The 16,810-nt window shown below is 52.0% G+C and overlaps 7 protein-coding genes across 7 annotated transcripts; 5 read left to right on the top strand and 2 right to left on the bottom strand.

The window, feature by feature from the left end:
* Nucleotides 1-1,382: 1,382 nt before the first annotated feature.
* On the top strand, nt 1,383-3,098 carry J7T55_001614 (uncharacterized protein; the record flags this gene model as incomplete). Its single annotated transcript, XM_053130094.1, has 1 exon — nt 1,383-3,098. One exon carries the CDS (start codon nt 1,383-1,385, stop codon nt 3,096-3,098), a length of 1,716 nt encoding a protein of 571 aa, XP_052991874.1.
* Nucleotides 3,099-3,968: 870 nt separating this feature from the next.
* Nucleotides 3,969-4,463, top strand: J7T55_001613 (uncharacterized protein; the record flags this gene model as incomplete). The annotated part of the gene is made up of 1 exon (XM_053130093.1): nt 3,969-4,463. One exon carries the CDS (start codon nt 3,969-3,971, stop codon nt 4,461-4,463), a length of 495 nt encoding a protein of 164 aa, XP_052991873.1.
* Nucleotides 4,464-4,738: 275 nt separating this feature from the next.
* On the bottom strand, nt 4,739-6,506 carry J7T55_001612 (uncharacterized protein; the record flags this gene model as incomplete). The annotated part of the gene is made up of 3 exons (XM_053130092.1): nt 4,739-5,498; nt 5,565-6,013; nt 6,093-6,506. The coding sequence occupies 3 exons, from the start codon at nt 6,504-6,506 to the stop codon at nt 4,739-4,741; spliced, it is 1,623 nt and encodes a 540-aa protein (XP_052991872.1).
* Nucleotides 6,507-6,832: 326 nt separating this feature from the next.
* On the top strand, nt 6,833-10,291 carry J7T55_001611 (uncharacterized protein; the record flags this gene model as incomplete). The annotated part of the gene is made up of 4 exons (XM_053130090.1): nt 6,833-9,176; nt 9,366-9,477; nt 9,695-9,772; nt 9,868-10,291. 4 exons carry the CDS (start codon nt 6,833-6,835, stop codon nt 10,289-10,291), a joined length of 2,958 nt encoding a protein of 985 aa, XP_052991871.1.
* A 1,780-nt stretch (nt 10,292-12,071) lies between these two features.
* On the top strand, nt 12,072-12,554 carry J7T55_001610 (uncharacterized protein; the record flags this gene model as incomplete). The annotated part of the gene is made up of 1 exon (XM_053130089.1): nt 12,072-12,554. The coding sequence occupies one exon, from the start codon at nt 12,072-12,074 to the stop codon at nt 12,552-12,554; it is 483 nt and encodes a 160-aa protein (XP_052991870.1).
* Nucleotides 12,555-13,359: 805 nt separating this feature from the next.
* J7T55_001609 (uncharacterized protein) lies at nt 13,360-14,655 on the top strand (the record flags this gene model as incomplete). The annotated part of the gene is made up of 1 exon (XM_053130088.1): nt 13,360-14,655. The coding sequence occupies one exon, from the start codon at nt 13,360-13,362 to the stop codon at nt 14,653-14,655; it is 1,296 nt and encodes a 431-aa protein (XP_052991869.1).
* A 391-nt stretch (nt 14,656-15,046) lies between these two features.
* Nucleotides 15,047-16,314, bottom strand: J7T55_001608 (pap2-domain-containing protein; the record flags this gene model as incomplete). The annotated part of the gene is made up of 3 exons (XM_053130087.1): nt 15,047-15,359; nt 15,426-16,051; nt 16,132-16,314. The coding sequence occupies 3 exons, from the start codon at nt 16,312-16,314 to the stop codon at nt 15,047-15,049; spliced, it is 1,122 nt and encodes a 373-aa protein (XP_052991868.1).
* Nucleotides 16,315-16,810: the final 496 nt, after the last annotated feature.

The following is a 16,810-nucleotide window of genomic DNA, read 5'->3' as shown; positions in this document are numbered from 1 at the left end:
TACAACTTAATTTGTTAAAGTTACAGCAGCAAGTTGCGTTGAGATTAATGAGCATAATTGAATTACGTCTAACATCCATACCTAATGAAGCTCACTGCATACTGCATGGAGTTCAATTTCAAGTTTAAGAGTCTATGCGAGCAAGGCATCCAATACGGTCAGCCCTTTTTTTTTTCAAATTCTTGTAGGTGGAGTTCGGCTGCCTAATTAACGAGAGAAAAAACCGAAATCATCACACAGCGAAGTCGCAATGAGACTGTGCAAACACCTGCTCGGGTCATGTTGGTAAGGTCGTGCTTCCTAGATATATGGCTGTAAAACCTCGACGTGTGAAGCGTAGACAGCCGGGTACTTACCCCGAGGCAAAATTTATGCTAAAGGCTCAAGCCCTTTAGTGAAGACTTCACCTTTTCCTTGGAAGATTCCGTAGCAGCTTTGTTCATAAGCGCGAGCGCCTCTACCTCTCATGATGCTCCGAAGAGACATGACACAGCTGAATCTGGGCACCGACAGCCTGGAACATGTCTGTCACCGATACTTGAAACGACGGGGTGTCAATTAATCCTCGTCAGAGTTCGAAAGCCTGTGCGACCACACGAGACATATGCAGGGCACTACAGTCTCGCGACGCAGAGGTCTGTTTCTATATTTCATGCATAAACAATCACTCGAGCAAGATTGCATGTTCAATCCAAACCGGCTGCAAATACACTACTGCATTCATTCGTGGATTTGCAGGGAGAAGGGGGGATATCACTGGTGCGTGGGGTTCACGCCTTGCTTCACATGTCGAACAAATCACGTTCAAGAATTTGACAGCGGGGCCATTCCTCAATGGATTAAAATGGTGCTATGAAGAGTTTACACCCGAGCGAAGGGGGCTTGTCCAAGCCATCTTCTTCAACGTCTTGGTCCGTGTCTCCCAGAACCGTTGAGACTTGGCATATCTAAGACGGAATGCTCATTCGCGGGCCAATCGAAACGACGTGCCAAGGTCATAATCTAAATAAGCGAGTCAAACCATTTAGTTTTGACATTCCATAGACATGTTTGCCCGCCACCAGCCCGCGCCGTGGCACGAAGTGGGATGTCTCAGACATGGAGGCCACGCACTGTCACGAAAGCACGACGGCGATTGCCAGCCGTCTACAATAGAGACATGAAGAATGGTAATTGAGGTTGGGAGTTGCCAAAGGGACTAATTTCTCCCGGTTTAGTCTGAACGGAGGTTTGAAAATGCCAGACACTTCCACATAAACCATGGTCTGAACGTCTGTAATGCCTCTTTGCCCTCGCTGAGGTTCAACATCGTCAGCTTCTCACAGATTCTTGAACCTTATCGCCCAGACGGCCCTTACAAAGCCTATTCTTTTGGAGCCGAAATGGTCCTAAACCAGATTCTACCTGCTCTTGGTATCTCCCAGGGCAGGTACACACGGATCATGGGCACTGATTTTCTTCCGAGCTGGACAATTGACGCAAATCCCGTTGACAACGAGAATGGCTTCGAGATCAAGGAGAAACAACCGTCAATGGATGTCAATCAGGCTTCTCAACAAAGGCGTGTCGGTGTGAGGCAGAGTGTTATTGTCGCGTCACGGATTATCCTGCCGTCCTTCATCAGCAACAGGCTCTATAGCCGATCTAGACCGAAGAGCACAACACCGCCTCGGCCAACGGCGTATTTCGACGGGCTTCGCGGAGTCGCCGCTTTCATTGTGTACATATTCCACTACTCTTATCTCTGGTTCCCAATCCTACGCAACGGCTACGGATCTGCTGAGTCAAACCACCTGTTTTGGCAATTACCAATCATCAGGGTGATTCATTCTGGGAGAGCAAGCGTGTCCATTTTCTTCCTGATCTCCGGCTTTGTGTTGTCCGTTAAGACGATATCAATCATCAAAGCGAGTGGTTCCAAACTAAACAGCGAGAAAGTTCTGGATTCAATCTCGGGGTCAGTCTTTCGCAGACCGTTCCGGCTTTACCCTTCAATCGTCGTCCAAACGGCCATCATCGCGGTGCTGGCTCGCTGGCCTACTCTTCATCAGCCAATAGTCGACAACAACCCAGCAACCATTCCTCCGACCCTTCGAACTGCCTCTGAACAGTTTTGGCACTGGCTATCGGTACTGGGCGGCCAATTCAATCCATTTCAATTTGCCCCTGGGCGTACGACACAGTTCCCAAATCCATACGACGGTCACTTGTGGACCATTCCGGTCGAGTGGAACGGGTCAATGATGATATTTCTGTTAATGATTGCCCTCTGTCGCTCAAAGACATGGGTCAGAACCTCCGTCCTGCTGTTCATTATAGCGTGGGCCTTTCAGCTAGGATTCTGTGACCAGGCTATGTTCCTGGCTGGCCCAGTGCTAGCTGAGTTGTCGATTACATGGCCGCCCTTCCACGAATACAGCTTATCAGACGAGGAGAATGTAAATGATGGTGAGGCAAAATTTGGGCAGAAGCATTGGAAAAATTACGGATTGATCCATTATCTCGGCCACGCCACGACTATCTTTTGGTTTCTCCTTGGCTGCCACCTCTGCTCTTGGCCAGAGAGTCTGGGCGCGCAGTCCACAGGATACCAGACACTTGCCGCGAAGTACACGCCCGCCCCATACCACGGAAACGAGACCATGACGCAGTTTTTCTGGCTATCCTGGGGCGGCATCCTCATAATGCTAGCGCTGATGTACTCGCCACCTATCCGACAGAACGGCAACGACGAGCCACTATTGCAGCGCCTGTTCACAAACCGTTTTGCCTCATATCTAGGCGACCTTAGTTACTCCATGTACCTCTGTCATAGCAGCGTCAATGAGATTGTCGGAATGCGATATCTGCGTCCCGCATGGTATGCATGGATGGATGCGGACAAAGAAGCCCAGTCTCTTGTGCAGCAAAACCAACTTGATGCTGCGCAAGTGATATGGGACGAAGCAAACGCGAGGTACATGAGGAGGTGGGTTATGGGGGCATTTGTAAACACGTTTGTGCTTTTCTGGGTGAGCGATCTGTTCAACAGGGCTGTAGATGCGAGATCCGTGAGGTTTACGAAGAAAGTCAGCGAATGGGCAAAGAAGAGGTATTAAATAGAATTACTAGATCGTTAAAGAATTTACCAGTGCCTGGCATAACAACTTGTACTGTTCTGATTGGAATTTCTTCCTCCTATATGAGACGATGTATCATTGGAGTGCTTCTGCTAGGCGCCACTTCTACGTGGAACTTTGCAGTATCTTCCCAGGTCCCCACTGCCCTCACCCTCCTTGCCCCTCCCCCTAAGCACAAAACAAAAAGGACGATCCATGGATAGCTACAAGTACTCCGTTTTGCACGTCGTGGTACAGGGCAATACCGTACTCCTTCTCTATATAAGTTACCAAGGTTTGTTCCCTATGTGCTGCGCACTTGGGCCTAAGTAGGCAGAAATAAGCGAGCTCGAGGATGGTCCTTCTAGAACGCTCGCTAGTGATTAGTTGACGATGACGTGTCATACCTTGTCAGCCCTACCAGTGGCTCTAATTCATCACTCAATGACACCTCCAGCTAACAACCAGTTGTCGGATACGGTTTTCGACTTTCCAGGGCTATGAATGGAGTAAATGCGCTCGGATATACGATTGATGCCTCATCGTTTCCAGTGACTTCAAATTGGCCTGTCCAGCGCAGGAAGGGGCACGACCCAAAGAGTTGTCAACGTGTTAAGCGATATCATACAAATGGGCTGTCAGAGTTCTACTCCAGTCTTTCTTGTAGCTTCTTGGATATATAACTGACTGTCTGATCTGTATGGGACTATGAAAGCCCATCAAGCTTTTGAAACTACCTTGGGTACGCGCCTAAGCTACAAAGTTTACACATCTAGTGCTCTATCTATACCACTAAAACCTAGTCACTAGTTAGTCTCCCAGAGCCGCACCAAGCTTAAATATTGCTTGCCCTGCCTAAATTTGCTCAAAATGCAGCTCGTCATACTGACCAACCTACTGCTGCTCCTACAACCAATTGCTGTTCTCACGACCACCACCGGTACCAACAACATGGACAAAGACAAGCCAGATGTAATGCGTGGCGACGATAAAGACCCCATCAACATGACCATCTGTGTATCTGGTAACGACGAAGACCAGAATCTCACCCGCGGCAACTCAACCCCGGACCTCGGTGTGGCATGCAACAACCTCCCTGACCCTGTGGAAGGTTCGAACGGTGATGGTGACGATGCTGCAACGGAGGAGAAGATGGGAAAGAATGAGAAGAAAAAGAAGCGGGCAGTACGTGCGACTTTGTATACCGCTCGCTACGACGGGAAGCTTTATCACGTCCCGATCAATTCTTCGCTCGGGGAGGCCTACCGAAACCTGGTCACTAAAGCAGAGAGGCTCGAGTTCATGATTAAAAATGGCGTGGCAGAGCCCTACACAAGCCGATGCTGTTACAGGCTTGCACCATAGCCAAAGGAAAAAAAAGACCTTGTCGGTCGCCAAGGAGGTTTCGCAAGCAATGATATCTCCTGATGGTCAATTTCATAATGAGAAAAGGGACTTTCGAGCGCTTGTTAACTCGTATGGTATGGGCGTCCTAGGTTCCGATGTAGACCCTCCAGAGAGCGTCGCAAATTTACCTGACGGTTGAAGAGAAGACTATTCTGCCTCTCTCCCGAAACAACTTGGCCTGAGACATTATGTTTTGTCCGCGTGAAAACGGCTCTGCTATTTGTACATCACTTCTACATTATTGGCTTGAAGTTCCCCAAATTCACCTCCTTCTCCAGAGGCTCGACAATGTCACGATACATGCCAAACCAAGTCTCAGGGTCATCCAAGCTGACCCTTGACACCGATGAGACCCACGGCACGCTTAGACATGATTCAATCGCGCTCGTGTATGTTTGGAAGCAATCACCTTTTAGTGTCTTCAACACACGCTTCGCGACCTCCATGTCTGTGTTCGGAGTAGGCTGGCCATTTATCAGGTCATCTTCGTCCCTGAAACGCTCAAGGGGCTTCCATATGTGAACCTCTATCAGGAGTATTCCCAACCTCAAAATTCCCGAGTTCCTATGGAAACGGCGTAGATCAACTGGTTCTGGCCCGCAGGGGAACTGGTCGAACGAGGCGCTGAGAAATGGTCTTTTCAAATCAGGGTCTCCGGAGGCCATACGAAAAAAGTGCATGCGTTTCTTCTCCCATTGCCCGCTCAGCCAGGGGCTCTCATAGAGCTGCATAAACGAGTAGGCGAAGGTGAGTGCGAGTCGTCGTCTTTCGATGAGTGATGGCATGGGCCGGCTCAGCAGTGTTTCAAAGGAGATGGCAGGAAACGCTTCTGGATAATGAAGCTTGGCTTCTTGCATATTGAGCCTCCATATCCGTTGGGATAGCTCGGAGTCTTCCACGAGGAGCTGCACGCTGTACTTAGCAGGGTTCATTCCTGACGTGATGGCCTCGCAGACATTTCGAAGCTCGGCACGGTCTTGAGATGTTGTGAGGCTTTTGAGAGGTTGGTCAGTTTTTGTCGATATACTAGGTTTTTCTCCGAGATGCACTGAAACTTACTTCATAGACTCGATCACAACCGTACCCTCACACCACTTCGACTGGTGATGCGAGATGAGGAAATCGAAGGTGATACTGGTTTTGCTGAGATCATTCTTCGAATTGCGGCCACACGTGGCGATACAGAATCTCGCCTCGTGGGGCGTCTCGCAGCTGCACGACCAGCGTCTCCAGAGCGCACTGAAGAGTCTCTTGGAGAGGGTACGCAGGCGGGTCGAAGGTCCTTTCTCCTTCTGATGCATCACAACGGCCTTACGCTCGTTCGCTGCCTCGCAGGCGGAATCGACGACCTTTCCGAATCTCTCATTCCACCTTTTCAGATTCTTCAGATACGTTGAGCGGCGTTCTTCCTTGAGAAATTTGAAGCGTTCCCAGAGGCTGGTGGATGTCTTGTTATCCGCACGGTCCTTTTGCAAGTTCTTGAGTTTTTCCAGCATTTTTCTGTGGTCCTAAGGGCAGATTGTCAACTTTCAGCTCACCCGTGTGTCATGCCCGGTGGCTTTACGACGCCACGTGAGTGGAACTCACTTTCTCTGACTTCGATATATGTACCGTCTTGTCTTTGATAAGACGCGCAAGTAGTTCCAAGACTTTTCCCATAACCATTTGGAAGGCATCGTAGTCGTCGGCACCCAAAAAGTCTTGCAGCGCTGCCGCCACGTCCTGGGCCTGGTCCCAAGTGTCGAGGTTGGTGCTGCGGATGACCTGCTGCTTTCGCTCGTCAGACAGGCTGGGAAGTACCAGGACGACTTTCTCAATGTTCTTCCGTAGTTCGTAGGTGTCCCAATAGAACTCTTCGTAGAACTCCTGCAACTCCTTGTCCCTTGTGGACCGCGTCACCGCCTTCTGGAGCGCAGTGGCATGGTCGCCGTACGCTTTGCCGGCTTCGATGAAGAAAGGCAAGACGGCAAGCACAACTCCTGCCACCTCGAAGCCCGACATGGCTCCAAGTTGGTTCGAGAAGAAAGCAACGACCCGATACCTTCTTGACCTGCCTAGTTATTTTGACTGTGAAGCAGTTTGTGGTTAGATCTGTCAGATTAACACAAAATTTGACGTGCAAACCCCACCTTTGACAACGTCACACATGCATTTATTCTCATTCTTGATCACTGATAGGCCTGCGAAGATTGTTGGCTATCATCTCACCCCGCTTCTCCATGCAGTAAGGCTCTTTATTTCCAGCCACATTCCTACCTCTATTCAAGCTCATCCAGCCCAGCCCGCCACAGGATGATAGGCGTGCACAACTGTTCCATGCCATCAAAATGTCAGTCTCAAACGAAGTCCGCGAATGCGTGCAAATTCTTACTCCCGCCCAGACCGACAAGACTCTAAATTCAAATCTGCGGTTGGAGCTCGCCAACATTCTGTTCAGACTGAAGATCTGGGCAGGAAATGTCGGTGTCTTTGCGTCCGAAAATGCCTCTTTGGACAATCGGCTTCGCGACGATCCAGATCTGGTCCAAGTGCTTTTTTCGATGACGGCCAAGCTGAAACAAAGTCTGTTCAAAGCGGTTCATCCACCATTGCTTGAAGAAACCGACGACAAAGTTAATGAGGTGGGCAGAGGGGGGGACACAGGTCCAATCTCTTCGGGATCTTCATCTGCCTCTTTGAGCTTGGATTCAAGCGCAGAAAATTCGGGCTCGAATGATGGCGTCGAAGGTCAGGATCCTTCCGCAATTTTTGTCAAGGAAGCCAACAATGTGATCGATAGACTTTACAGGCTGGCTACAGTCTTCAGAAAGCCTGTATCCTCCTCTGAGGATGCCAAAGTCCGGGAGCTTATCAAGAAGCTGAAAGAAAGGGGACAGACTGAAGAGCTTGAAGATATTCAAGACCACGCATGGAGCCACATCAAAACACACTTTCCGCAGGCACCTGAGTTTCTAATTAATCGCTTAGTCGCGGCTGTGGTTTTTCGGCGGATGAAAATTCGATACAGACAACGCCACCAGTCGAAGCTTAATCACGGCCTTGAGTGGGCATTTGCAGCCGCGATGCTGGACGAAGAAGACACGGGAACGCCAGCTGCTGGGGCGGGACTGTTGAATCAAACTTCTGGCAAACGCCACGACCGTTCTAGTGTCAGGGGCAAGGGTCGCGCCCAACCAATGCTGCACAGCGTAGCTTTCTCCAAGACCAATGCTTCATCCGTCAACCGTGCCAAATTTGCGGACTATGCAAAGTCGACCGCGTTATCGAGAATCACGAAGGCGGCAGTGGTCAGACGACAACGACTCGACGTGCCACCACCACCAAATCTTGATGGCCAAGATCAGGCCCAATGCCCTTACTGTTCAAGATTGGTCAGACAGGAAGAAATGAAGGAGCCTCGTTGGACGCGGCATATTCTGATGGACATTGAGCCGTTCGTTTGCCTCTTCGAAGACTGCAAAGAGAGCCACACGTTCTTCAAGACATCAGAGGAGTGGCTTGGGCATCTTCGATGGCAGCACACGATCGTTTACTCCTGCCAAGCTATTGGCCATGAACGAGAGGTCTTTAGCTCATCCGAGGACCTGGAGGACCATATACGGGGAGAACACCCTGATACTTTCACAGAATCCCAATTGCCTGGTCTCATCAAGCAGGGCACCTTGCCAGCCCCAAACACTTTCACCGTTCTCAACCTTACACTTTCGGTGGCCGAGTCTAAGTGTCCGATTTGTTGCGAGTTTGTTCCCCGGCTAGTGAACGCGCAGACCACGGATGACGCAGCACCGGATATTACCCCCGAGCAGAGAATGCAGAACCACATTCTCGAGCACCTCGAGGCCATTGCCTTACTAGCACTTCCTGACCGCGGCGATGGAGACGATGCGGACTCAAATGCGCGGCAATCAAGTCTTGGCCTTGGCGCTGTAAAGAAAAAGAACACACACGATCTTCCTTTGCCTATATTCGAGGACATAGCTGCTGGAACACCTGTGGATGGAAATGTGCCCGACCAACATGGTCACGACGATCGTTGGGCCGCTGTATTTCAACAAGTCAAGCAGTCGAGCCTCCCCGAGCCTCGCGAAGACCCTGTCCTTATCCAACTTCAAGACCGAAGGAAGAACAAGACAAATGATCAAGCCATAATCGAGGATGTAGTGGCGACAAAAGAGAAGAATCTTGATGAAGGGCATCTCTCTCGAACTGCCTCACAAAATAAAAGCCCCGCTGCCTCAGAAACAGGGCACCAGCAGATGTTGCAGCCTCAACCCCTGTCCGATCAAGAATCAAGCACTAATGAAGAGGCCGGCGAATTCGGCAACGTTCTTGAGGCTGCATCACACAGGAATCTTTCTGCGGATTCCGCCGACCCTGTCTCTCCAGATATGGGCTCCTTGGTTCCCACAGCCGTCCACCCTCCTAACACAACATTCGAAATCCCGGCTTCCCAGTCCTCCCCAGCAACAAAGACATTCGAGGTGCCGAAGTCTCGAGCTAAGTTTGTTCTTGGTGGGTCGTCAGAGGAATCCTATAGCGATCATGGCAACAGCGTCGGGACGCCAATTGACGACGTCATTGACGAAATCACTCCTACTTTTGCAGGTTTTAGGCAGCAAGTGCTGAATATGAATCCAAGGCTAGCGGAACAGAACACATTCCTGACTGATCGTATGGCTCATCAACAAGTCATTCGCTATAAAGCTCTTCTACATCAAAAAGTCAGACATGTGCAACAGACTATGACAGGTAATTGCCCAGCTGGAAAGATGTGTATCCACTCTGGCGGCAAAGCCGTATCATTGCGTGCGACAAAAGAGATGCGTGGAATGGACGCTTTTTTTGCGAATTATGAAGCAGGCTATGAGGCAGACTCGAATGATGCCACGCCTTTGATAGAAGCCAGGAACACGGCATTCTTTCCGCCAAATATTCCTTTGCCGCCGATCACCTCTTTTCCTGCACAGTTCGAGTGCCAAATCTGCTTCTTGGTAAAAGCGTTTAAGAACCCCTCTGACTGGACCAGACACGTACACGAAGATATACAACCTTATACGTGCACTTGGGATCGATGCCGCGAGCCTAAGATATTCAAGCGCAAGGCCGACTGGGTGCGGCACGAAAATGAAGGACATAGGGTCAGCTCTCTCCCAGACTTAAAAGAACAGCAATACTGACAATCGTAACAGCACCTCGAGTGGTGGACGTGCGACGTTGACGACTGTCGACATACTTGCTACCGAAGAGATAATTTCCTCCAGCATCTCGTTCGAGAGCACAAATTTATGGAACCTAAAATGAAGACTAAAGCGGCTATTAAGCGTTGGGGAGGACAAGACCTGACCTGGCAAAAAGTCGAAAGATGCCACCAGGAGAGTACATCAAGGCCTAAAGACGAGCCATGCCGATTCTGCGGCAAGGAGTTCTTAACGTGGAAAAGCCTCACTGTCCATCTCGCCAAGCATATGGAGGGTATAAGCCTCCCCTTGGTACGCCTGGTGGCTCGCCAGGAGCTCGACGCCAACACCATTATCAAACCCGTACAGGAGCCGCCACCCAGTACTTTCCCGTCTATCATATCGGCGCCGCTCTTCACTGACTCGCATAAGCCTGGGGGAAACTCGCCAGCTGGAATACTGGGAGGCGTCGAGTTGTCTACAGGAGAAGCATCTCGCTACTCAGACTATCAGACTCAGGAGCACGACGCGGCACTTCAATCTGAGGGGGGGCTAAGCGGCAAGAGAGATGGCAGTTATTTCACTACGCCAGGCTCCATGCCTCCCTAGAACTCGCTTACGGTGCAGTACTCTTTCTCTCGATGGGGCTGGTGCAGAGCTGGATGCCCCCCTTTCATTCAGACAGAGAATCTACACAATTTTGATAACGAAGAGGGCTTAGACCAGTCAACGGATATGTGGTGATTATTTACGTTTTAATTGGTGACGGATTTAGGCATGTTGAAATGAAGCCCGTTTGTAATCTGACCCGAAATCGAGTTCGGGATTCTTGGGTGACATCGACGGTGACTTCGACAGAATTAGAGGAACAAGTAATATGTCGACTAAAAAGCGAATCCCTTTTTTTCTGCCTTGTTCTCGTGGCGACTGCTCAGTGGATGATCATTTCACGTCTGGAAGTGACACAAGACATATATCTACCAAATCAAAGTTGACTCCGACGTCCTAGTGCATTAGGGGCATTGGAGGATGATTAGCACAAGGTAGAGGTGGTACGCGGGCTTCATGAGGTGGTTGCGGTCCTCGGTCTATATGCCACCCATGGTCCGGGTGTTTGTCTTCTCGGCTAGCGAAACAGGATGATCATTGATGAGGTCAACCACCAAGCCCACATCGCGAGAGAGACCATGTTCGCTCACCAACTTAACCAGCTGTCTTACACCAACAAGATACACTGTTGCCAATTAAACAATATACGCCTGTTACAGTACCCATACAAAATGTACAGGAGCCCTCATGGAGACCTGGGACAAGATGCAACGGAAGAAGCGAGACCATTTAAATGGAAGACCGCATTGCCGGATGGCTCACCTAACCTCTATGGAGCGGTTCAATCACTTCCACCACGATGAAGCAAAGAGGTCCCAACAACATCACTTCTTCTTTCCTTTCTAGGGAGCTGGACGTGCAGCCAAAGCAGTTGGCTTTGCTGCTACCTTGGTGGACTTTGCTGCTGCCTGCGCGACCACGTCTCTCAAGCTTGGAAAACCTGTGGGCAGTTTGAGGGTTGCGAAGGGCATAAATTCACCTGGCTTGGGGCCTCTCGAGAGCTTTGGTGGCGTAGGCGGCTTTACGTCCCAGTCGGTGCTAGCTGACCCCGAAGATGCGGACCGCTTTGAGCTTTGATTGTTGCTGCTCCCATGTATGCTAGCGGCGTCATTGGTGAAAGTCGAAGCTGAAGTGTTCCTGGCTGATGGCTTGGTAACGGGTTCCGTGGGTGCCGGCGTGGAGGATACGGTGCGGCCGGCTTCACCCCGGCGACGAGGCCGGTCGGCTTCTTAGCTGGGCAGTAGATGGGGGCTGCTTCTTGGCAGGCTGTGTCGATGCCTTGTGTGCTGGGAGGTATATTGTCTCAACAGTGTGGAATTTGAAGGTGTCACCTGCCATGCTCGAATAACAGAACGTGAGTTTGGATTCAAGGAGTATATGGCCTATGATGTGATTCTTCATTGGAAAGGGGTGGGTTCCCGCACCCTCCATACAAAACTGCAAAGAACTTCGGTTTCCTTTTAATCCAACTATTATTGTAAATAACTCATGATATACACATTCAGATCAACGATCTTTTATTGGAATCGCCCTGGAGCCTGCGAGCGAGTTCGAGACCCACCGCCAAGCTGTCATCTTACCATACAATGCATTGAAAGAGACGTGTCAGATTTGCAACAGGCAGCAACTCCAACTGCTTATTTATTATCGCATGACCCGCTGCGCCGTTGGACATCACTTACCAACGACTCTACAGCCTTATTCACCCTTCAACTCGGGGCTAATATTTATCCTCCTCTCCACAACGTTTGGAACGAGACTCGACCAGCCAAATATTAAAATGATGATTCCTGAGAGGCCCGCTCGTCTCGTGAGCGCTTTGAATCCTCTGCTCGCCTACATTCTGGGTGGCGGCTTGATTCTGCTGGGTCTTCACGCCTTCATTCGACCACGACAGGAATACAAGAGGTTCGGTCTACCCCTCGAACATGCTCAGCCGAATGCAAAGACCGAAAAGCACTCCCCGCTCATGTTCCTGAAGGGCACTCGCGAAGTCACCTACGGCCTCGCGCTCGTCGCACTACAGTATCAAGGCAATGTGGGCGCAGTCACAGCGTTCGTGGTCGTCCTGGCCCTCGCGGGGCTCGCAGATGGCTTCGTGGTCTGGCTCCACGGCGGACAGGAACTGAAGCGCAAGGCACTTGGGCACTGGTTCGCGTTTGTTGTGCTTGGCAGCTGGGCGGCGTGGAGGGCGCATCAGGTCTGGGAGGACTCGGATGAGCGCAAGTGGCCTGATGGGCCTTACCATATCTGGAGCTCTTAGTACTTGAATGTGGTGGTTGAACAAATGCAAACATGGCCCATTCGGATAATAGCAGATGTGTTGGGATGTCGACAACACCGTACGAAGCTGACGGCGGACGTTCATCTTGACGGACGGGGGTTATGCGCAGCACGGGAAGCTACACAATCCTAAAGAAATTGGTAATTTTTATGTTAGGAGCCAAGGCTTTCAATGAGAAGATTTGTGTACACATCTGTGTAGTGTGTCGCAAAGACCTTACAGTGATGCCATTATAAAGTACCCTGAATAGTTGAATACTGCTCCGTCCAAACAGCAGATAAGGTGCTCATGACGCTACCTGGGTGATGTTCCTGGTGCTACGACTTTAACACCCTGGACACCTGACTTAAAGCGCGCCGCTGGCGTCACCCCTATCCGGAGGAAGACAGCTCCACCCATCCGCGTTACTCTCAGACTGGTCTCCCTCTCGGACGGGCTAAGTCCGATCTCGTGACAAGCTGGTGGATGTGGAGATATGGGGAAACAAGGGATGGAGGATGGGATGACCCCGCACCGATACCAAGATGCCGGGTCCTCACGTGCTCGACGCCATGACTGTCATCGACAACAACATTCATGATGTGCACATGTAATCACAATCTTCCCTTATCTACTTTAGTTGAGCAATTCTCTGTGCCCTTGTAGCGAGCACACATAGTCTCCTGCTGAGCAGAGTAGACGTCTGTTGAGGACACCAATCGCTTCTGAACCGAGTCCCAGTCTCGAAGAGCTGAGCAGGCTATAATTGATTGATAAGAAGACAATTGCCTTTCAAGCAACCAAGATGGCCACTGCCTCCGCGATAGCAATAGCAGCGGCCTACCACACAACCGTCGACCCACGACTGCATCCATACCCCTACGCCCACCCGGCCATCCACGGTCTTGGCCTGCCCACGGGTACTGCATACACGCAATTCTCCGCGCCAGACCAGTATGAGGCCCTCCTGGGCAGGAAGCTGGCGCCCACACCGGCCCACCTGACCTCGCGCATCCTGTACGTGCCCAGCCACAACGACAAGGCCGCCCACCTGCCCGTGTACGACTTCACCAAGGACTTCAAGGAGACGGTGCGCGACGAGCCCATCGGCAGCTCGCGCTTCAAGACCAGCTTCGGGCTTATGCCTAAGCCCAACGGTGATGGCCGTGGCTCTAGCGAGGTTAGCTACCTGGTCGACCTCGAGCCGCTGGAGCGGCGGAAGTCGCTCTCCGGCCCGGTGCCCCCGAGTACCGGAGCCACCCGCAGGAAGAGCAGCCTGGGCGCGGGCGCGGGACTGGTCACCCACGGCACCGTCAGCCGGCGCATGCTCTACGGCGGCGCCGAGGTCGGCCTGACGATTCCGCCTGTGCAGGTGCCTCTCGCTGATGGTGACGTGGCGTACACCCTGACGCCGAGCTCGACGGGCGTGGGCATCCGCGTCGTGACCAGCTTCCCCCTGCCGCCGACCGTGGGCAGGTTCGGGAGCAGCCGCAATCCCTGGTTCACGTTCACGGTGCCGAGCCTGCTGGAGGAGGACAAGACGCTGCAGTGGCAGGTGCACCCGGCCGAGCATGGGCTGCTGAGGTACACGCTTGTGGAGCTGGGGAGTGGCGGCAGAGGTGAGACGGACGTAGCTGGTGTGGCTAGGGACGATGACCAATGGTGGGAAGAGACGACGACGACGGACGAAAGCAAGGTCAAAGATGACATTGGAGATGGGCAGCAACTGCCATATTCCGCGGCCGACGAGAAGCACGAGCACCGCATCCGTGCGATCTACCACAACGTTGGCCTGGGCTTCTCATTGTCCCAGCCCTACAGTGAGGGTGCGCTGCTGCTGCAGAAGGACCTCGACCCGGAATTGGAGGCCATCATCGTCGCTAGCCTGTTGGGGCTTCTGTGGAGGGCTCGTGGCGAGGACAGCAAGCCGAGGAAAGGCTCCAAGAGCGACGCCACGCCGAGAAAGGGGTCCAAGTCCGAGGGGAGCGTACTGGCCAGGAAGCAGAGTATCAGTGTTACGAATGTGGAAGACGAGAGCCCTCCACCGGCTCAGACCAGCCGCAGGAAGAGTTTAATAGGGAAGATACTGGGGAAGAAGTGACGCCTCGGGAATATTTTGGCCCGATTAATGTGGTATAAGGGGGATATTGCCTCTGGACATCTGGTTTGTTTTGTGGGCGCTCGGACGGCTCGGTGTTGTTGGATATCATGATACCCATGGGCAGAATGTCATGAATGATTGAGGTACGCAAACATTATTTGAAAATTAATAAAATTAATTGTCTCGCATAACTCATATGGGCATCGTGTATTCGCCGGCTTCAATGAAAGCGGACGAGAATGAACGTGCAGATTTTAAACCGGCGCTCTTTAACGCCGGGTAACTCCCATCGCGTGCCTTCTGTGATCGAATCGATGGACAAGCATCGTGATAAAAACACCGTCAGCCCCACCTGCAAAAATCCCTCGACATCAGTCACCTCATCACTGTATTAGACCATAGCCTCAGGAGCCCGGCTGGAACCAACAGGCTTCCTCGAGACGCTCGAGACGCCGTTGTTGCCGACGGGCGCGTTGTGACCATTGCTATAGCCCTGTTGTCCGCTCAGACCACCAGTTGAAGCGCCCCAGCCAACCTTCCTCGTGAATGTGGCATGCGTGAGCTCGGCATTGGCAAAATCAAATGGCGCTCCCCTGTTGAGGGGAATATGGTTGATGCGCCAGTCCCAGATCGCTGCGTATGTCATTCGGTAGGCTGAAAAGGCCATGACTGTGCCGATGATGGCGCCAGCAAGAATATCGTACCTGACACACAGGTTAGCAACGGTGTACGAGGCCAAGTGTAAGAATCTCAAGGTTGGTCCAACTCACCAGTTGTGAAACTCGTCGATTGTCAGGGCGCCACCGATCAGGCAAGCTCCAAGGATTGGTGCGTAAATGGCGATCAATTTCCACATAGCAGGGTGGTAGTTGGAGAAGACCTTCAGCTTGGCGTTGAGGTAGAGGTACAGATAGACGAAGCCCGCAAAAGCGGCGGTCGTGTGACCCGACGGCATGGACTCGAGGCTGTCGTCAATGGTGTTGCGGTCCCCGGTGCAGATCTCGCTGGTGTAGTAGATCTGCTTGAACCCAGCAGCATTATATCCGGACCCAACGACGCCGGCATTATTGGAAGCAAGAGAGATGTCAGGCTGGCACACGGTCAAGAAGTGCGGGCGCAAGCCTCCAATGAGCCACTTGACGAAAACCTGGAAGACGGCGGCGGTAATCAAGGCGTACAGGAGGCCGATGATAGCGTTGTTGACGTCCCAGAACGAGCGTATGCGGATTTGCATGACGAGGAACACAAAGATGGGAACAAGGGCGGCGAGCAACGCAGCAGCCCAAATGGGGACGATCTCCTTTCGAAGAGGGTAGGCGAACTCGGGGTAGACAACCTCGCCGTCGGAGAAAGTGATGGGGAATGACCGGGTTGGTGCTGGGTGAGCTTCGTAGACCTAGTGTCGAGAGTCAATTATGGGGTCGGGCAACGAGTCGTGAAAGTCCTGTTGAAGGCCTCGGTGATTTTGTGACTTACACCAAGACCAATTACGCCCATCACAACCATTGTGACAATGTCGAGCCAGGTATGCTTGAGCCACTGGCCGAACGAAGGCCGTGTACTCATGGAGTAGTAAGGAGTGCCTTTGTCATGATGGTGTTTGGGCGCTGCGGCTGCGTGAGCTTGGCCGTCCCGAGGTTTACGACTGAAGATGCCCATGTTGACGATGAGGCGGTTGGGCCAGGCAGCGTGGAAGGCAGGACTGAGCGAAGCTGCTCTGATGATCTGGGGAGGCTGGTCAACGGGAAGACGGGTTGGCTCTGTCTAGAGCCGGGGGTATCGATGCCTACGGCTCGGGGCTGTGGCTAGTACGCTGCGCTGCTGTGGAATTGGCTCTGGACGATATATGAGAGTCACAGGATGCATCAAAGAAGGGGGAGCGAGGGCACCAAGAGGTACCTATAAGGCAATGAACCAGAGGGTCAAGGGGCAAGACGAGACATGGGCAACAGTAGGGAAATTGACGTCACTTGAAATCAAAGGGGGTTGAATTGTGATACATAATGTCACCTTGACCAATGGAGCACACTGGATCGCTGCATCGTCAACTGTCCCGGCACGTGCCCGGCTGGTAGACTACTGTACTACTGTTGTACAACACGGCCCCGCGCTGCCGAACGGGGTGACTGGGAGCAGTTGGAAACATGATGTCTAC

The sequence above is a fragment of the Diaporthe amygdali genome, assembly GCF_026229845.1.
Source record: "Diaporthe amygdali strain CAA958 chromosome Unknown NODE_21_length_814164_cov_65_183785, whole genome shotgun sequence".
NCBI lineage: Eukaryota > Fungi > Ascomycota > Sordariomycetes > Diaporthales > Diaporthaceae > Diaporthe > Diaporthe amygdali.
Note: the sequence above shows the minus strand (reverse complement) of the source record. Positions and strands in the feature narration are given on the sequence as shown.